Source organism: Zingiber officinale, chromosome 2B (assembly GCF_018446385.1).
Source record: "Zingiber officinale cultivar Zhangliang chromosome 2B, Zo_v1.1, whole genome shotgun sequence".
NCBI classification, from domain to species: Eukaryota; Viridiplantae; Streptophyta; class Magnoliopsida; order Zingiberales; family Zingiberaceae; genus Zingiber; species Zingiber officinale.
In genome coordinates, this window is record NC_055989.1 from 131,580,775 (window position 1) to 131,602,079 (window position 21,305).

General features: G+C 34.3%; 3 protein-coding genes across 4 annotated transcripts; all 3 read left to right on the forward strand.

The window, feature by feature from the left end:
* The first annotated feature begins 6,194 nt into the window (after positions 1 to 6,194).
* LOC122047257 (diacylglycerol lipase-beta-like) lies at positions 6,195 to 12,677 on the forward strand. Of its 2 annotated transcripts, XM_042608420.1 has the most exons (9): positions 6,195 to 6,412; positions 7,022 to 7,324; positions 8,174 to 8,373; positions 8,902 to 9,252; positions 9,393 to 9,593; positions 9,709 to 9,779; positions 10,591 to 10,730; positions 12,035 to 12,256; positions 12,338 to 12,677. In XM_042608420.1, the coding sequence occupies exons 1-9, from the start codon at positions 6,385 to 6,387 to the stop codon at positions 12,376 to 12,378; spliced, it is 1,557 nt and encodes a 518-aa protein (XP_042464354.1). In that variant the 5' UTR covers positions 6,195 to 6,384; the 3' UTR covers positions 12,379 to 12,677. The 2 variants fall into 2 exon arrangements, with proteins under 2 accessions (XP_042464354.1, XP_042464353.1); XM_042608419.1 differs by having other exon boundaries at positions 6,196 to 6,412; positions 12,035 to 12,677.
* Positions 12,678 to 15,732: 3,055 nt separating this feature from the next.
* On the forward strand, positions 15,733 to 16,952 carry LOC122049551 (LOB domain-containing protein 14-like). Its single transcript, XM_042610919.1, has 2 exons — positions 15,733 to 16,107; positions 16,367 to 16,952. The coding sequence occupies exons 1-2, from the start codon at positions 15,829 to 15,831 to the stop codon at positions 16,757 to 16,759; spliced, it is 672 nt and encodes a 223-aa protein (XP_042466853.1). The 5' UTR covers positions 15,733 to 15,828; the 3' UTR covers positions 16,760 to 16,952.
* A 2,710-nt stretch (positions 16,953 to 19,662) lies between these two features.
* LOC122049552 (zinc finger protein ZAT11-like) lies at positions 19,663 to 20,738 on the forward strand. The gene has a single exon (XM_042610920.1). The coding sequence runs from the start codon at positions 19,810 to 19,812 to the stop codon at positions 20,602 to 20,604; it is 795 nt and encodes a 264-aa protein (XP_042466854.1). The 5' UTR covers positions 19,663 to 19,809; the 3' UTR covers positions 20,605 to 20,738.
* Positions 20,739 to 21,305: the final 567 nt, after the last annotated feature.

Consider the following 21,305-nt stretch of genomic DNA (forward strand, 5'->3'; position numbering starts at 1 on the left):
TATTTCAATATAATTCATATATATGTAATTAATTATTGATTCAGTATAAATTAAAATTGGTTTACAAAATCAAGTGATAACTATGTTTCTATCTATCATTTGTATGTGTCAATCCAATCAATATTGATCAATTATATTACACACATCATATCAAATGAACTAATCATTGAATATGAACAAATAAAAAAGATATGAACTAATCATAAACAAGTTTGTTAACACATAATATAACTTTTTATAACATAACTCTATTCGTACATAACGATAAAAATTATTATACGACTCAAATGACTAATATTGTTCGTACATAACGACAGTAATAATAAAAGAACTTTAATAAACTATATAGGCCAACACCACTCCTATTATGACAAATACTAGTATAGCAACTAACATTAACCTTATCAACCTAGACTGATTTGGGTTAATCTCAGATGAGACAGTTTCAGGATTCTCCATCAATTCATTTCTGAATCTTTCTCGAACATTTCCAGGTCCTCTTTAGACTCTTTAGGATTCTCTTCACCCATATGGTGAAGTAGTTCCTCACATAGTTCTGAATATGTGACGCGTCCTTCATGACACCCTCACACATAGTCTGTTATCACCTTAGGATACTTTGGCAATGAACACATCAAACCCAGATCCTATAATTGTTGAGGATTGAAAACTCTTCTTGCTTAAGTTTTCAAAATAGTCTATCAAGCCGTCTGACATGTATGTCGACTGGATAAGTAGAGTTATATTCTATCTCCTAAATCTCCTCTTTAAGCTGGTTTCGCTGCACTTCGCGACGAGTCAATATGGTAATCGTCCGTGTCATCTAAAAAATTAAAATTAAATAAGTCAGTATAAAATCGACTAACCAGTATAAAATCAGTTTAATTCAATTTATACAGACATAGAACCATCATTATAAATCAAGAAAAATAAGTCTTTTCAATTTTCAGGAGTTTAAGTCGACTGACCCATTAGATTGGTCGATCAGGAATCTAGATCTTAAGTTTAGTCCATTGTTCTCGTTAGAACTAATCTAATTGGACAAAGATTTCAGATCTATATTTTGTTATTGTTAAATCTAAGCCTATTTAAGTTAATCTCAAATTTATTGATCAAACTCAGGTCTGTTTGATGAATTAAATGCCCATTGGATTAAGTCTGACCCATAAGAATAAATCTAATCTTTATTTTTATCAATTCTAACCCATTAGGCAATTTGATCAAATTTGATCAAATCCGGCCTATTAGAATGAATTTGGTCTGATTTGGTTAGCCCAACCCATGTGTTCAAACTACCCAATTAATTCAATAATAAATTGATCTGATTAAATCAACCAATGATTTAAACCAGATCTAAATATTATTGAATCAAATTTATCTATTTAAATCAACTAACGCCAGATCTAGATTTAATTGGATAAAAGCTGATCTGTTCAATTTTCAATTAATTGAATCTTAATTAATTAATCTATATTGATTAAATAGTGAACAGATTGATTAATCAATCTCAATCGTTTATTTAAATAAATAAGCAACTTTTCAGGCATGATTTACTTTTTGTTCACGTAAATGCATGATCACCGATCATGATTTTTATTTCATTTTAATCGATTAAAATACCTTAAATCGAATCGATTAAATTTTATGTAATCGATTACACAGATCATAAATTTACTATACTTTATTAGTTTAGTCGATTACATAAATTTTGGAATCGATTAAAATTTATTAAATTTTAATCAATTAAACTTTTTCTCTTTTCTACCGTGACTGTGACGCTCACTTCTTCTACTACGACGAACATGATTATCGTGGCGAACGCGGTTGCCGCGACTGTCGATTGTCGACTTTCTGATGTGGTCATCGACACTCTCCAACCACATAAACTGATAGCCAACAACCTCTCAAGGCTCGACAATTACGGCAGATCATGACCCAGTCGCAATCTTGCCTGGCGACGACGACAAAGCAATTTTTTTCGATGAAGAGATAAGTTTCATGCATTTGTTAGAACTAAGGCACTACTTTGATACCAATGTCGTTTCTAACATGACATAAAAATAAAGCATGTAAACAACTCACAATGATCTCCCGAGATGAACTTGGTTACTGTTTGATGTCGGAAGAGCGATCATGTAACGATATTGAACAGCTCTCCACAAAGTTCATGAACCAAAACCCTCTGCACCGAATGTTCTTCACTTTGCCTGTGATTACCTCCTCGATGCTCACCCTTTGATTGCTCTTGGACGCATAAATTTATAAAAAGGAAACATCAGTTTGTAACTGATGCCTTGATGGCTCTTAATCGCAATGTACATTGAGGGATGAACCAATCATTTTCTTAACGTAACATTGCAAATCTTGTGCAACATAGCAATCTCCAACAATCGAACCAAACTAGTAAGTAGCTTCTATAATTGTAGAAATTAACATCTAACTTCTACAACTTGTAATCTATAGTACATTATCTGATAATTTGACTATATAGTTAACAACTAGCTTCTACAATTGTAGAAACTAGATGTTAATTTCTACAACAATAATTTTATATCATTTTGATTTTATTTATTTAAGTGATAATTATAGTGTCCGAAAGTGTTTATTTAATTAAGGATATTTATTGGATTAAATTATAATTTAATTAGAATTCAGATTTATTTAATTAAGAGGATTTATTGGATTAATTATAATTTAATTAAATTTAGAATTTTATTTAATTAAGGTTATTTATTAGATTAATTATATTTAATTAGAATTTAGATTTAATTTATTAATTTAAATATATAGATTTAGTTAACTTTAATTAATTAGTTAGCTTTCATTTATGGAATTTAATTTGATCAATTTTATTAAGGAAATTGTTGGATATAAATATTTATTTTATACTTAAATATGTATATAAAATTTTATAGCCATACATAATAATATTAAATATCTAATTAAATAAAAATAAGAGAAAAATATAAGATTAATATATTATATATATAACGTGTAACAGGTAAAATATACATATAATTACTATGAAATATGAATATATATATATATATATATAAAATAAAAGTATACGAACTTATATGTGACTCACGTGTATATACATAATCTATAAAATGCATATGTTGTAGATAATAACTAAGAACTACAATATTATCACATACAAATTATATGTGTATATATAAAATTTAGATAATTATGAATATGGATAAATGATAGGGATAAAAGTTTAGTAGATAAAAAACTAGACCAAGTCCTAACCACCTTATATAAAAACCTCACCTAGAACGCCACTTGTTCTTCTTGTTGTTGTCGGCCCTAAGGAGATTTCTCGATCCTTTGTTTCTCCAATGGTGCTAGAGTTTTAAGGGAAGACAAGGAGTAATAGCTAAGCACTTAAGGCATGTTCTCAACCATATTATTGTGTTAGATTAGTTTCTATAGTATTGTGATGTTTCAGATTTTATAGATTGTAAGTTTGACATGTTTTCTTGCTATGATATCAAGTTTCGATTTTTATAACGTATGAGGTTGGCATGTTTCTCCTTGCTATGGTATCACATTATGGACCTATAAATTGTGCATGTTTCCATTTATGTTAATGCATTTAATTGCTACTAGAGCCTTGTGAAGTTTCGGTTTCTATAACTTGTAAGGTTATGATTTGTTTCTTGCTATAATATCATGCTTCGACCACACAAATTGTGCATGCTCTCAACCATTGATAGTGTTTTAAACTACCTCCTATGACTTGTGTAGATTCGGATTAATGTAGTTTGTAAGGTTTTGATCGGCTTCTTGCTATGATATCATGTTCGGTTCATATGAATTGTGTATGTTTTCAACTATATAAATGCTTTAGTTTAGTATCTTTAGTCTTGTGAAATTCGGTTTAGAGGTTAATTTATCATGATCTTGTTCTACAAGTTGTTTCATATTTTGTTATTGGTTCACCCTTAGAAGTTGGGGAGATTTTCATACCCACATGAATTATTAGGACTAGTAAGTTTTAGATACTTTAGAGCTGAGATTAAATTTTGTTTTAAGAGTTAATTAACACGGTGTTGCAATACAAGCTTCCTTATGCCTATCTCATAACATGTTTTATTTTAGTCTCTCAAGTTCATGTATGTTTAGCGTCGTTAGCTTTTATAGATTTGTAAGGTTTGGATTTAGCTTAGTTAAGCCCATGTTTTCTTCCTCGTCATGATAAGTGTAAGTGCTCCTGAAATGAACTTGCTTATATTTATGCACATGTACATGTTTATATTCATGTCATGCAATGACCATGATTATGTTTATGCTTATGTCTATGCTTATGTAATGGATGTGGTTAGTTGTACTCGAGGACCTAAGCCCGGGAAAACGTACCAAATCTTATTATTAGTTAAGTCATGATCCGGGGACCTAAGCCTGGGGAGCTTGCCAAATCATGTTATGGGATGATGGTATGATCCGAGGACCTAAGACCGGTGAGCACACCAGAATCAATTAGGATATGCTCTGGGATGATGGTATGATCCGGGGACCTAAGCCCGATGAGTTTGCCAGAATCAATTAAGATATGTTCTGGGATGGTGGTATAATCCAGGGACCTAAGCCCGGTGAGTGCGCCAAAATAAAGGGGGACTCCGGTCCTAAGTTCGGACCCCTACCAACCTAGTGCTAGGGTAGTTATCTGATCAACAACTTATGTTATGGTACTGCTAAGTATAACTAGGCCGCCTAACAATATGTTTATAAGTACACATGCAACTATGTTCACGTTATGCTCGTGTTCATGCTTAAGTTTACGTTACATTTATGCTTATGTTTATGTTTATGCCTATGTCTATGTATATGCTTATGACTAAGTCTATCCTTATGAGTATATTTATGTCATACAAGTATGCTTATGCTTATGCCCTCATGCTTATGTCTATGTCATGCTTACGTTCATAGTATGCTAGTAGGAATATTCCAAGTTACTTAGGATGAAGTCTCTCTCAGTACATTAGATTATAGACGCTAACTAATGCATTAATACGATTTTGAATATGCTGAGTCTTTCGACTCACATATGTTAATTTTTTTTTTCAGACAACGGGACGAATGAGGCAGGAGGCAATGACCAACTTGGAACAATGGCAACACAACTCGAAGACCTCGTTTAATTCCACATTTAGTTATGTTTACTTTTGGAACCGTTTATGTAATTTGAACTAAAAAATTATCATGGAAGTAAGAATAAGTGACGCTCGCAGTTTATGTTTTATTATGTGTTTTTTTTAAAAAAAAACTAAGGGGAGTTTCAATAACCTAATTAAAACAACATTTCAACAACAAAATAAATGATTGTGAATAAATATTATTTGATTATGATCGACTGTGTAAAATTAGCATATAGCTTTCATAAAAAGTAGTTGCTAGTTTCTACAATTGTAACTTTATATCATTTGTTTTTTGCTTTTAGGAGTGATAATTGATTAAAATAACATGTCAATGAACAAACTAAACGATAAAAACTACATGATACTTATTATATTTTAAATGAATATCATTTAATCATAATTAAACATATAAAAACTAGCGTTTAATTTCTACAACTTAAAATAATTATCAGCTAACTTTTACAATATATAAAAGTTAACTCTAGTGATTAGATATTGTAAAAGCTACACGCTAGCTTTATACAATAGCACTGAATTCAAGATTTTTTTCGAAATAATTAAAATTATGAGAGAAATATTTATTTGACTTTTTTTTTAACAAAAAGACGTGCTAATATGATATTTTTAATTTGGAACACCATTTTAATTTTTTCCAAGATTTTTTATTAAATATTTTATTATTTTTTTAAAGAAGAGGTATTTTTTTAAAAAAGAGTAAACTCTAACGGATAAAATATTAATAATTAGGGTGTTCAAAATTATTGCATCAAGATATCATGCGAAAATAAATACTTTAGAGAGTCCATTAATATTTTGATCATAGTTTTTCTCAATAGATTTATTCTAAAATTTAATGATTATATATATTATTAGACGTGAAGATTGAATCTTAGAAATAACTTCTTATTTTATAAAAAATCTTATTTTTTATAAAAAATTATTTCTTGTAATCTCATGTAAAATATAAAATATCGTATAATAAAAATTTAGTGCACGGACTGTCTTTTATATATTATCCGATGTGAAAATTGATTATTTTCATGATTGTTCTAGAGACATTTATAAAAATAAATTGTGACGAGTCTTCCCCCTTTTCCCCCATTTCCTACGACACGATCAACGGCAGATTGCAGAAGGATATCGTTGCCAAATCTCTTGCCTCCACAGTTGTCTTCGCCACCGTCTCTCTCTCTCTCTCTCTCGCTAGTCAGTTGTATTGCCACATGCGCTATACCTGGAAATGGCGAAGCGGCTGCTCCTCCATCTCAGTACGCGCTTCTCTCCTCTTGCATCCTCTAATTTTTACAATTTTTCGAACCCTAGGATCAAGAATTGCGCTTGTTGTTCTTGTGGGATATCCTTCCCTTTCAAAATCACGTTTTAGTTTCTTTTTGAGGGGAATTGATGCGCGATACGATTAATCGCCTGTATCATTTGTGCCACAGGAAGTGAAGTGGGGAGCAGGGCTTACATTCATTATTAAATCATGTATTCAACTTGCAAGTGACCGATAAATTTTGACCAGGCTCGTATTAGGTTTTGATGAGGTCAACTGGAAAAGGATGCTTCAATTTATACTCTTAATGAGGAAAAGGAGCTTTCTTTTTTGAACAAGAAAGCAAAATTCATGGATTTGTTTGTACTGTGAATTAACAAGCTCTAATCTTCATTTAATACGGACTACATGAACTTATGATACTTTGGAAATGGGTGTAATCTTTGTTTGGTAATCACATTTTGGAAAAGCTAATGAGAATAAGGGTGGTCTAATGCTGTAGATTAACCTTGATTAGGATTCCATATTGGTTGTACCAAGTTTATATTTAGCATCTTCCTTTTCTGGAACTTACAGTCTGCATCCCATTGATTTTCTATAGATTCTGGTATCCGTTCAATGAGAAAAGAAGAATCTTACCTACAATATGTAGCTGGCGTTATAAATCGATGCCTTTCACAACACCCTAAAGTGGAGAGAGAGGATAAAGTGTTCAGCTCTAATTTGAGCAAAGCTGAAACTTCACCTGTTATCAGGGATGAGAAATTGCATGAGCCTCACATCTACGATAATTGTAGTGATCAATCTGACAATTTTGCTGGATGGAAGCAGAAACTTGAAGTTGCATGGCTTTCCAAAGCTCTTGAGCCAGCAATGCAGTTGTACAAGTGGGCATCCTTGGCAGGTGATTTTGTTGCTTGATTACTTTGCTTCAATTATGCATGTAGTATTCATGCTATCATATCTCTGGTATTTCCAGACCAGACAACTGTGATTGTTATTGATATTTGGTTATTTTGTTATCTTTCCTACTTATTCTTTGAAAAATCTTTAAATTGTTCTTTGTCCACCACAAAACAGCCTCTTACAACTTTCAATAGACTTAAGGATCTCTTCAAAATTATTTGCAATTGAATTTCCAATATTTGCATATTCAAAGATAACTTTACAATCTTTTGTATATGCTTTAAAGTGATTCCTTTTTTGGTTTCCATCAAATGTCTGGAATTGTGATCGGGATTGCTTTCAGAAATATTCATGTCAGAGTGTTTATTTTGTTTCTCAAAACTCAAAGGCATATTTATGATCCTTGTTTAAGAAGAAATCATAGAATATCCATTATTATACGTATTATGTTTTGATATGAGCTTGAAGAGTTGTTTTTGTAGTAGTAGTAGTAGTTGTTGTTGTTGTTGTAGTTGTATCTGTCAGGACTTTTACTCACTTTACTAGTTTAAGCTTTTGGGATGAATGTTCATCCAATCATTATAGCAATAGGTTAGATGTTCAGATCCTGCTAGCTCCAATAGTTGTAGAAAATATATTCCGATGTAATTCAATTTATGTGCTGGGTTTAGGCTGTTTGTTCATAGTTAAAATTAGTATTTCTGTTTTTTTCCCCCTAATATCCCAAGCTTTTATGATAAATTGTCATAAAATTCAAACTTAAGACCTTTCAATTGACCACAATAAGAACTATTTTGCTTTCTATTTGACCTATGGCTTGATTGCTTTGATTGACAAAATTTTTCAGGCAGCGATGAGAAGCATAATGCACCCTCAAGCAGTAGATCATTGTCTGAAATTTTTACGAGTATACAGAAAAGTAAAATTGGCATCCAGGATTGGAGTTTTAGTGACTTAACAGTTGGTTTATATCTTATTTATATCAGTCAAGCTTCAACTAAGAAGGCTGAGGAGTTTGAGGGTGTTCAAATTTTCTCAGATGCTATCGTAATTTCTTCTCTGATTCTCTCATTAAAAGCATTCACCATATATATTTGAGAAAGCATTTGAATCAGAATTATTGAAATATATGGCTTCATATACACTGCCTGGTGGGGATTCTCACATCTACTGCCTTGTGTAATCTATGTTGTTTGAAACTTTTTTGTTGTGCAACGTATTAGTCAGTAATGTATTTCTGTGTGATAAACATGAACTTTAGTTGTGATTGTTCTTTTGCCAACTCGGTTGATGCCATATATACTAAATGTAGGAGCTATCAGTTATTTATATTTTTGTGTGGATCATATGGTTGAGTTGACCTAAAGTTGTTGATTTCTCATATTCCAACTGACCTATTACCTTTTTTTAACTGAGAATTTGAATCATTCCATTATTGATCTCCATAAGCACCTGTATATAAATGAAATATTTTAACATTGATTTCCGAACATGTAAAACATTATATTTTTCTTTGAAGAAATAGTTATAGTAAATTTTTATCTTTACTAGCTTCCATAATCTAACATTTTTCAGGTCCAAGATCTTATCTATTACCTTGAGCTAGCAAAGGGGGCTTATAAAGACAATGCAACTGTTCTCTCACGGATAAGCATGCTCCAAGAAAGGAACATTTTGAAGTTTATTAAAGATTCAAGCTTGCTAAGGCCAGGCTACTATATTGGGATCGATAGACGCAATAAACTAGTTATCTTTGGGATACGTGGAACACATAATATCTATGACCTCATTACTGATATTATTACTTCAAGTAATAATGAAGTGTCATTTGAAGGTTTCACGACACACTTTGGAACAGCTGAAGCTGCTCGTTGGTTCCTTCATCATGAGTTAAAAACTATTAGAAAATGCCTGGAAAAACACAAGGTAAGTTAAACATTTCTGCAAATACAATGTTACACCTTATATATAGCTTTCAAATAATAACTAGATAGAAAGATTCTGTTTGTTGCTTTATCAATGTCATTTAATACACTTATCCCAGTGGAAAGATTTTTTTCATACAGGGTTACAAATTAAGGCTAGTAGGCCATTCCCTTGGTGGTGCAGCTGCTGCTTTATTTGCTGTGATCTTGCGGAAACAATCAGCTGATAAGTTGGGCTTTGATCCTGACGTTGTATCTGCAGTGGGATTTGCAACTCCACCTTGTGTTTCAAAAGAACTATCTGAAAGCTGTGCCAGCTATGTTACTACAGTTGTTTTACAGGTTAGATTTGGATAACAAAATTTATGTGTTGTATTTTTATTTTTTTTTGGGTTTTGTAGTTTGATTTTGTTGCATTGTCTTTTTCAATTTTTGCTTCCCTGACTCCTTTTTACAGGATGATGTGATTCCTAGATTAAGTGTTGTTGCATTGGCAAAATTGCGAAATCAAATTTTGGAAACTGACTGGTAAGCATTGAAAAGGTACATTGTTCTAAATGCATCAAAGTTGAAGCAGCAGACCTTGCACAGCTGTGGTCATTGAATAAAAGAGACGATTGTTGGACACATTTGTAGTATATATGCATTGTTTCTATCTACGATAATTCCGTAATTTCTATTTGCTTTTGCCCATGGCTATAGTCCATGGTGCATTCGTGAAGGTGACAATTTTAAGTCAGTTTTTCTTCTTTTTTGTAGTATAAATTAATCAATAGGTTTAAGCAAGTTCTCCACTGTCATCTTCAACCCTGTTATTCATAGGTTTACCATGTTCTAAATTTTGATTTAGACGCCCTTTTGATACAATAATGCACGAAATTGAACATTAAGCTAAAAATGCTCTAGTTGAACTTTTGTGTCGACAGATGGTAATACACACACACATATACATATAGTAATGTGTGGAGAACGAAGCCTTTAAACAGGTTGAGCAAGAATGGATGTTATCGACAATAGTTCTTGTGATCTGGTTTTCATTCCTAGCCATTTTAGGTTAACCAGCTAAACTCTAGACATTCCATTTCTTATTAATGGAAGCATGTGTTGTGTTGATCACCCTGTTTGCAAGTTTCATGTCATCTTTAAGTGAGCTAATTGAATAATGGAAGCAAGTGTTGATCATCCTGTGTTGATCTGGTTTTCTTGTCACTTTGTAGTTTCAGTTTTATTTTGTCAATTAGGTATTCCATGAATCTTACACTCAGAAATTCTGTTTCGTATAACTTTTTATGATGTTTTTTACATGCTCATTCATCTTTCTCTCCCTGAAAACTTGCAGGATGAGTGTTCTAGGGAAGGAAGATTGGAAGGGAATGTTTGATTTGGTGGCAAATGCTAAGCAAGTTGTTTCTTCTGTTCAAGATGCCGCACGGAAGCTTACTTCTTACACCAAGTTTAGGGATGCATCAATCGTTTCTGGTATGCCTTTCAAAGATATTTTTATCTCAGCCATCTGTAGGGTTTTTTAATGATTAAAGACAACATCATACAACAAATAAATTTTATCTTACTAAGTGGAGTCGTCTATCTGAATCGTCTTATTTTATTGGGCTCTATATTAAAGGCAACATATAATCATATTCGCTTTGCAAATCCTAACAATCAGTGATTGAAATACTGATTTGTGCCGGGCAGCAATAACAGTTTTTACCGTTCTGGCGCGGGAGCGAAACCGGCACCATACGCGCGACAATTTTGCGTGTGTCATCACACGCATGTCGCGCGATAGAAGGTGGGTCGGAAGCGTCTTACGATGCCTCCTGTGCCGCTAGCAGTGCCCCGCAATACGAGATGATGCCGGAGGCATCTCGCGACACACAATGCTACTGTTCTTCTGAAGAAAATTAAAATTGGATTTAATTAACTCAAACAATTCTCAACTTAAGTGTGATATTTTAAAGAGACTTTTATAAACCCTAATTAAATTATCACAATAAAAAACATATAAAAAATATATTTAAAATTTTTAAAAATTAATAAATTTTATTAATTGATATTCTGATTTTTTTATTGTTTTAAATTTTATTTAAACATTTTAAAAATTCTAATAAGTCATATTTATATTTTGATAATTATTATATATAAAAGAGTATATTTGTATTTATATAATTATAATTATTTAATCTGGGTGCAATGCTTCCATCTAATTCACGCTAATCCTTTTGGTATTAGTAAAGTAACATATTATGATGTATCAATTTTAATTCGAGTTATTGATAGACTAATTTTCTTTAAAGAAAATTATATTTAATTATTTTTTCTAACAATATTAAGTTGTTTAATAATGAAGAACTTATATAAAATCAATATATAACTTATTTTTAAATTCTACATAATAAACATATTTATTTAATAATTCCTATATATAAATAAAAAAATACTGAACTGTATCGGCACGATATGATACTGAAATCGTATTGTTCTGGGCATGTGTTGAGATTTTAAACCTTGCTAACAATCAATCATTGACTCTGAATTAAAAAGCAAGAAGAAGAAAATGTACTCATCTTTCATGAAAGATTCAACATGACTATATCTTTGACAATTTACAGTCCTATCACGACTGGAAATACTAAAACTGTGGCTAAATTTTCATCTTTTTTAGTGTCTTTTGACCGTAAAATTTTTAGGAAGAACAACACGATATCTGAATACTACTCGATATTGTTTTCGCTGTAAACATATTATCTGAATACTACTACTCGATATTGTTTTTGCTGCAGAAGCAAAACAACACAAAGATTCAGCTACTTCAACTAAACCCGACATAGATTCCCTATCCATTACAAAACTGGAGGAACAGCTTCCTGAGGAGCTTTATGTACCTGGAACAATTTATTACCTTAAACGCGGTATCAATAATATCGACGGCCACAAAAGTGGAGAATCATATTCGCTCTGGAAGCGGAACCCAGATCAGGATTTCCGCAGCATAGCAATATCAGGCAAGTTTATCTCAGATCATAGATGCGATAGTCATTATTATGCATTAAGGGAAGTGCTCAAGAGCCTGCCAATCTCTGAAGGTGGAAGAACAGTCTCAGATCTGAGAGATCTGAAGACTTAGTGATTACATACTTAGACTTTTGGCGTATGGAACCTTCAAATTATTTCTATCGACCAGGGTATCGACCGAACTGAACGTGCTAGACACTTGGATTGGCATCCTTCTTGAAGAATTCATATTTGGTTTGGCATTCAAAGTTACTTGGATATACCTCAGAATTTGTAGTATAATGTAATTGGCAAAAATAAAAAGGTGCGACCTGTCATATTTTTTTTATCCATATCTTTTTTAGTAATAGTTGTTACAACATGTAGCTACAATCATTACGTGTCAAGTAAATTAGTAATATTTTTTTCCAACTTGATTAAATTATTACACATTGTCTCACTGTTATATTAAAATATTCTTTATCAACTTATCAAATATACGATAATAATTTTATTGTTTGTATGTATACACAACAAAAACATGGCATGAGTTTTGTGGAGGAATAATTTCTCTGTTAGCACTTCTTGCTTCAAGTGAATTTGAATCCGCTGGGCTTCAATCCAGATTTTTAATATCATTCTGAGTGACAGTTTCAGCGACCTGTTCGAAGGAGATTGATCGATCGATCGCTGACATATGGTGCTGATAACGAATTGGATGTTGAGGAATTGAAGAAGAAGAAGAAGAAGAAGAAGAAAAAAGTAGTAAAGAGGCATTCAATGGCACAACCACAACTCAACCTCACAAAATGAACACAAAGTTCAAACTCTCATCCTCAATTCTATTTTCTTCGTTCGTTCATTCGAGAAAACAAACACCTCCATCAATCATCAGTCTCTCTACCATCAAAGGTTGCAATTGTTCAATACTATTTTTTTTTTGTTTTTCTGGTCCAACATCAAAATCAAATAGCAAAGAGACATGATTAAATTCTTGGTCAAGGCTTCAAGAGTTGGAAGATCTGTCTCCAAATAAGACAGCGAGTCCACATCCCACCCAACTATAAACCACCAAAACCTAAAGAAAAAGGAACAAAAAGCTTTTCTGCATGGAGAAGACCTTGAAAGCAGTCATGTGTTGTGTGACCATCAGGCAAGAGTGGCAAAGGGGCCACCATTGTCCCCCCTGCCTCAATATGTGATCGAATTACGCTTCGGAGGAGTGTGTTTCAATTTGTCTAACCCTTTAATTTGTTGGAAGAAGACAAGAATTGGAGAGCTTCAATAGTTAAAAAGCACAAGGATGAGAGTTTGGATGCTAAAGCATTGCAATCTGATTATATTCATTAGTACTCATCCGCTATACAATTGGCCATTTCAATTTAGCTTTCATAAGAGGTTCTCTAATGATCAATCCGGACGTCTAATTTTCACTCATTTTACTATCAAAACCAACTCGAAAGCTAGCCTAAGTCGACCGAATCCACCCGATACCTAAAAAAACTCCAATCCCTTACTACGCTGACAAGGACTGCAACTTAACCTAATCAATGTGCATGTTCTCAATGATATCATACAAGTTTACAATGTCATTTCAAGGTCAAACCTAAGTGAGGAAAAGTTTGAAAAGTACAACCCTTTATGTATCCATCAGATCAATTTTTTTTATTTAGTAGATTGTGTATCCTACTGCCATTGACTATTATTTCTCAGCATGTGGTTTTCCACATACAGCTAAAAGCCCTAACTAGGGTTTTGTCTCTTGGAGCTAACAAGTTGGCTTGTTGGAGAAAGACAAACAATGGTTAAACCCTAGAATTATTTGTGAATAAATCTTGACCAGTCTTTGGAGATTTCATGCTTTTACTAACTTGTTAGTTTGCTTAAGCCTCACTAGTTTGACCACCTAATGATTAGGGTTTGGGTTTATTAGGGTGCCCACTCGATCAGTCCAATCGAATCAAACTAAACTAGATTAAATTTGAGATGTAGATCAAATTGAAATCACAATCCAACATTTTATCCTTTTTTTACAATTTTTATTTAATTATAGTTTTAGGGATATTAAATGTATCGATGTCGGTCTAGGTCTAGATGTCAATCCCTAAAACTAGGTGATTCATTCAATCTTCAATTATAAATTAAAGCTTTATGAATGTGGCAAAAGATAATTCGCTCGCTCCAGTGCCTCCACCAACTTATCCCTAGGTCAACACGGAGGAGATAAATCATGGATGACTACTAGCCATTAGTGCAGGGCCAACACGGGGGGAAAGACATGCTCAGACGTGCCAAGTTTCGACCTCATGACCTAGTGTGGCAACATTCCATGCCTAAATCATCGCATCGCCTTGAGGGGACAATTAAAGCTTCATAAATGAACTTTGGTTGGGTAGATTGTGTTGTTTCATGGACTCGATTAGACTTAGTGGTTATGGAAATCAAGCACACAAATGAGTGCGTGACAAATTGAAGAAAGTGAGTGAGCTTACGAGTTGGATGGACCCGATAGGAATACAAGAGATGAACCTAGTGGATTAAAAAATGGATAGATACAATCGAGCTAATCAAACATGTTAATAGTGTGAAAAACATATATATAAAGATATAATCCTCCTACCTATAGTTCAATCATTCCTGGTAAGAGTAAGCAACAAGACTTTGATGATCCTTTTAGTTCTAGTTTCTTTCTTTTTTTTCTTCTTCTTCTTGAAACATAAGACTCAATATATTAATTAGAACATGAAACAAGACTTTAATCTCATACTTGGAAATAGTTTCAACTAACACAATTTCATTATTGATAATCAATCTAATATTATATCTTTCATGATTAAAGACAAAAGTGGGCACAAATCTCTCTTCTCAATGGTAGCCATTTTGAATAGATTAACATTTTTTATTTATTCGAGTGCTTTCGGTATGCTCCCCCTCTAATTCTTTAACTTTCCAATTGTCTTCTTCACCTAAAAACAAACAATTTTGTGAACCATTTCTTCATGGTTAAGTGTCAAACATCTACACTTGAAAATGATCACAATTATATCAAGAAGTAAATCAAATAACCTAAGTTTTTCAAAGAAATCGATATAGAAGAAGATGAAATATTACAAAGCTAATTCTATATTTCAAATGATCACCTTCTTTTAATGCCTCAAGAAACAAAAAAACACTAGTACAAGATAATCTAGAAGCCAAAAAGGAAAAAAAAGCTTTCAATTTCGATCACGAGTAACACACTTACCACCCTTTTCATTCATAGAGTTGAGAATCTAAAGGGACGCAGAAAAGGAGCAAGCAAAATGCTGAAGCAAACTGAAATGGGTTGGGTTGTCTTTACCTTCTTTTGTCATCACTCTCTGTGAATTGGCCTTTCGAATTTAGATGAAGAAGATGATTTTTCTTTAAAAAATGGCTAATGTAGGCCATTAAGGAGACCAACTCTTTGTAAATTATTCCACAAAGCATGATCTCCACCTCCCCTTCTAAATGTTTATAATGCCATGGTGATTCACCACAAGGCCTAAGATCAGAATCGAATCGAATCGTAGGCAGTGTGGAGTTGAGTAGTAGCTAGCTCGGCATGGCAGGCTTTGGCTCTCCTTGTGGTGCATGCAAGTTCTTGAGGAGGAAGTGTGTGAGAGGATGTGTGTTTGCTCCCTACTTCTGCCATGAGCAGGGGGCTGCACATTTTGCAGCCATTCACAAAGTCTTCGGGGCGAGCAATGTCTCGAAGCTCCTCCTCCACCTCCCGGTTTCGCACAGGTCTGAGGCCGCCCTCACCATTGCCTATGAAGCTCAAGCCAGGCTGCACGATCCTATTTACGGTTGTGTGGCACACATCTTTGCATTGCAACAGCAAGTGAGTACTATTTTAGTCCAAAGAAGTGATCTTGATACTAAGTATGCAGTATCAGTTTGACTCACTTTCGATCTTGTGCCAAAGAATGTGGATGTTCGGGAACATAGTTCTGGACTAATCAGTATCGAACATATCAAATTTCATAACTTTTGATACAATTTGAATCAGAGTTGATACATTAGTACACGAATCAGAGTTGATCAAAGAAATAAAATGTCAATGCTTTACCATCACTGATTTCTTACCTTGTTTTGTGCAGGTTGTGACTTTGGAAGCTCAAATTGCTTCATTAAAAGCTCAAACATCAAGGCTCGAGGAAGAGGAGTCAAGTAACAAGTTCCTGCAGTATGAAATAGGCGAGGACTATTTCTCGCCCCGCGAAGTGAGCATGACCCAATCTTCAGTTTCAGATGCCAATATGAACCCTGAAGTGATGTTGTTGTACCATGACAATGGCCTTCTCGATTCGAATACTTTACGACCTTCTCAGCATTCGTATATGAGACACACCGATCAGTCCTCATTCACCATGGATGACAATTCGTCGTGTGCCATGACCTCACTTGACCTTCAAGCAAATGCAATGAGATCGACATATCATGATATGGATGACCTTCACTCAGTGGCATTTGGTCATCTTAATTGTGCATGAGAAGCTTATAAGAAGAATGATTTCTTGGTCAAATATGACAACCGATTAGGCTTGTCGGTGTATGATAAATGAAACGATAAAGCTGAATTGAATCGAACTTATTCAGGATATATTACAGAGGTCCAAGTGAGTAATTCTATACAAGAAAATTGTTGTTCATAAAACCTTCTTTTCTCAGTAGCTTCTCATCAAACAAAATATAAATAAGCTAAAGAAAATTGTCCCTAGTGCCTCTTTCTTTCTGCATCTTTTTCAGATACCTGATCACTTAGAACATTTTATTATATCTTTTCCTTTTTGTGTTCTTGAATGCTCAAATTGTCGACACAAAAAAAAACATATTTTTCTTGCTTTCGACTCTAAATTCAAACAACTAAAGCCATGAAGTACCAGTCAAACAATGGATTGAAGAAAGAGCAAAGCAACTCTAATCATCATTGAGATAAAGAACAAGAAGGTGATCAAATGAGAGTGGCACATTAAAAGTGTGGCTTAAAGAAGTGAGAGTCAATTAAATGGAGTTTAGCTGCTTTAATGATTGCTTTGCCAACTTATTTGTTTACTAACATTAGAATTAGATAGCCATTTAGCACACTGTTAGTATCACATTAACCTAATTCGAAAAGATCAGTCATTAAAAGATTGTTAGGCTCAGCAAACGTATTAAGCTCAGTTATGCTCGGCCCAAGTCATAAGATATTGAAAAACTCATGAGAATTTTTATTTAGTACTAGAGTTTGGAAAAAACAGTCTGAAATGAGCCTTAACCCTTAAGTATCTAATTGAAGGATGATAAGAACAGTGGTTAGGAAGTCATTTTCCTTTTTGGTTTTATTATTTGAAAATAAATAAATCAATCGAGTGAAGTTTTCTTTTGTGAACAGTTTTATTAAATTATTTGGATATTTGAGTTTGCAATTCATTTAATTACATAATTGTGATGCAGAAGAAGAAGAAGAAAGAGATTGCAGCTCAGCTGTATTTTTCTCAGCAACTATGGAAATAGAAGAAAGGGACAGCAAGAGATGCTTCCTATTTAATGCTGGATGTCAACTAGCACCATCACCTCCACCACTTGCTCAATTTTTTCTCTAGTTGTTTCTTTTAACTAGGTTCTAAAATTAACCACGCACTTAAAATGATCAGATCTTAAAAATGCATCTAACTTTTAAAGTTTTTAAATAGTGCATTTGTTTTTTATTTTGATCCTATGTGGGATTGAGCCGGACGTCCCGACTTCAATATTATCCGGTTCATTAATTTTTTTTACGATTATGATATTAAATTTTAAAGAATAATACCACTATAGTAATGCATTTTTAAATTAGATGTTAATTTTAAAAAATCACATTATAGTAATACTTATTTTAAAAATCAACATCATAATAATACTATACAAATCTTAAAATTAAAATCACAATAATACGATTCTTTGAATATAGTACTATGTCCTCAGGACTATAATATCACTATAGGATATAGATTTAATTTCTAACTATGATCTATTTCTAAAATTTTTTTCTTTAAATAAAGAATACAATAAAAAATTATCATATTTCTTTCACTTTTTCTAATCAGTTGACTATCGATTATAAACTGACATGTAATTTATGTCTTTTGTTTATAACCTGGGATGCCTAGGATGAATAGGATCCTTTTTTATTACAATTTGAATATAGCACCATGATAATTAAATAGAGGGATAAAAAAAATAAATATGTCTAGTAATTTAAAGTTAAATGTGCTTTTAGAATTCCACTTTTAAATATGCCCTTCCATCAATTACTGAAAATTAAGTATTTTATTTATTTTACAAAAGATCAAACTCCATTCTAGTATCTAAAGGATGAAATACTATACTCTTTCCTAACTATTTTTGGAATGGGATGCGGTGATAAAAAAGATCTATTAAAAGATAAATTGACCATAAAAGTCAAAATTAAAGAAGGAGTCAAAATCGGTTGAGCAGATCTATTACGGATGAGCGAATGGTATGTCTGAGCAGATGAGCAAGGTCAAATAACTCGAGGTTAAGAGATAAATAGATAGTGCATCCCTCATCGTCGTCCCCGTCAAGTGGGAGGCATGTCTGTCTGGATGAGAGGCAACCCTCCGACAACGGAAAAGCTAAGTGAAGGGGGATTGATCGATGCAGCACAATCCGCCCGAGCGGCCACCGGTCAACCTACAGCGGGACCCACCCGTATATCTTCTTATACTCTTTTGGAGGTTTGTGTCACTTATAACAAAGTATGCTCCGTAGGCAAATCGCATTGTAGAAGCTTCTAGACTGTTACATTAGATATATATATGCTCGTTTAAGGAAAGGTGTTAGGGACACTTTTTGACTTGTCTTTTCATAGGATACTTGGGAAAACGTACACACGCTTTGAGATGCGTTGCACATGCACTACAATAACACTATAAAAGATGTTTCTATCTACAGGCGGAGGTATATACAACTTCGTTATTCTATACACTTTAGCTACAATTTTCCACTATTCTCTATATCATTGGAAATTGACTTGAACGTCGGAAGACCAACACTGGAAACTCTTTCCCGACCCAGCACTAATGCTTCTGTGTTGCAGGACTACGTGGAGTCTCCATCCCATTAATTTTCTAGCCACATTCCTAACTTTCCATCTTCTCTACTTTCGGACATGAACCGAATGAATTATTTTAAGATTTTAAAATTTGTTTAGAATAAAAAAAATAAAAATTGAAGCCTAATTGATTAAGAGAATTGATCAATATGTCTCATGGATTTAGATTCAATTATAATGTGATTAGAATGAATACAAGTCTCGTGAGTATATATAATTGAGAAGGATTAACAAAATTAATTTAATATTTTATATTTAAACACAAATGAGTATAAAGAGATCACAATGATTTCATCGTTGACACCTGATTACGTTTTCTACTTCATTTTTACAAATTGAAGCCCTTGTTTTACAAATTAACATTCGTTCTCCACTCCCCGTAAGTCTATATAATTCCATAACTACCCTCTCTGTTCCTATGTTTTGGCTGCGGCGGAGAAAGCCATGGAGCTGAGCACCGGCGGCAACATGGATAAGAACCATGAAGCCTTCTCACCGTCGGTACTCAAGCGCAAGGGGACGAAGCGTCTGCGTATGGAGGACGAGGACGAAGCACCGGCGGCTGCTTCCTCCTCGTCGGCGGGGGAGCCCTACAGGAGCGCCACGGGCCGAGAGGATGAGGCCACGGCTCGCTGCCTCATCCTCCTCGCACAGGGGCGCGCTTCTCCTCCGCCTCCGGATTCCTCCGAGTGGAAGTCCTTCGTTGCGAACGCCGCCGCTGGCGGCGGCGGTCGCAGGTTCCCCGGCGAGGAGTGCGCTTACGACTGCAAGACATGCGGCAAGAGTTTCCCCTCCTTCCAGGCCCTCGGCGGTCACCGCACCAGCCACACGAAGAACAAGGATTCGCCTCCGCCGCACGGCGAGGCGAAGCGAGTTCCGGCGAAGAAGGAGGACGTAGGCCAACGGACCGTCTGCAGTTCGCCGAAGCCGCTGCGGGTGCACGAGTGCGCCATCTGCCGGATGGCGTTCTCCTCCGGCCAGGCCCTCGGCGGCCACATGCGCCGGCACCGCCCGATACCCTCCCCCGCCGACGAGGCGGCGCCGCTTCCGGAAGTAAAGAATGAGGTGATCAAGAACGCCGTCGTTTTGGACCTCAATCTACCTGCGCCGCCGGAGGACGAAGACTCCGAGGAGCATCGTATGGTCTCGCCGCCGCCGTCAATTGTCGCCTTCCCCTTCAAGAACCAGCAACCACTCGTCTTCCCGGCGCCTCCAGCATTGGTGGATTGCCATTATTAACCAAAACAAATCCACGCCATAAAAAAAAAATAATACCATTTTTTATCGCCTCTTTTATGTACATGCAAAATATTGGAATTTTATGGATTTTCCTGCAAATTACATCTATTCATCAAACTATATATATTTTTTAAGTCTCTGCGGATAATTAGCTAGCGCATGATGATACCACCATAAAATCCGAGAGTTAAATCTCTACTAGTAACAGAGTATTGTTCTCTCTTGTACGATATTCAACTATCCAAAATTATTAATCATCTGTAATTTATCTTTTTCATATTAATATGAAAAGTAGTTGGCAGAGAGGCTTTGGGACAAATAAATCATTTTTTACTATCATACTCTATCCTTCCAAAAAAAAAAAAAAAATATTGAATCACGTAACATCAACTTATTCTTTGAGTTCTTACGACATCTCCTTCTTGTCCATATTATTATGCATAATATCACGATCGAATAGACTATACGAAAAGTATACGCATAATCAACTAGAGATGAACGAGAATGAGTGAGCAATCTAGCGAGTAGAGTGATGGAGAGAACACGAGTGATCGAGGGATGTAACTTGAATTAGGATTTGGCATTGTTTAGCTTCTCCACCACCAAATTAGGCAAAAGGTATGGATGAGGGTTTTGGAGGTCGATTTGTTTGCAAGTAGCCATCTCGCTTTTCGAAGTATTAAATGTGAAAGCGAAAAAGG

What these genes read in the sequence shown, in the direction of transcription:
- LOC122047257 (XM_042608419.1), top strand. Translation starts at nt 6,385, where the DNA reads ATGGCGAAGCGGCTGCTCCTCCATCTCA. An exon ending in CAAGTGGGCATCCTTGGCAG is followed by an intron (nt 7,325 to 8,173) that starts GTGATTTTGTTG and finishes AAAATTTTTCAG; the next exon opens with GCAGCGATGAGAAGCATAAT. An exon ending in CAAATTTTGGAAACTGACTG is followed by an intron (nt 9,780 to 10,590) that starts GTAAGCATTGAA and finishes GAAAACTTGCAG; the next exon opens with GATGAGTGTTCTAGGGAAGG.
- LOC122049551 (XM_042610919.1), top strand. Translation starts at nt 15,829, where the DNA reads ATGGCAGGCTTTGGCTCTCCTTGTGGTGCATGCAAGTTCTTGAGGAGG. An exon ending in TCTTTGCATTGCAACAGCAA is followed by an intron (nt 16,108 to 16,366) that starts GTGAGTACTATT and finishes TGTTTTGTGCAG; the next exon opens with GTTGTGACTTTGGAAGCTCA.
- LOC122049552 (XM_042610920.1), top strand. Translation starts at nt 19,810, where the DNA reads ATGGAGCTGAGCACCGGCGGCAACATGGATAAGAACCATGAAGCCTTC.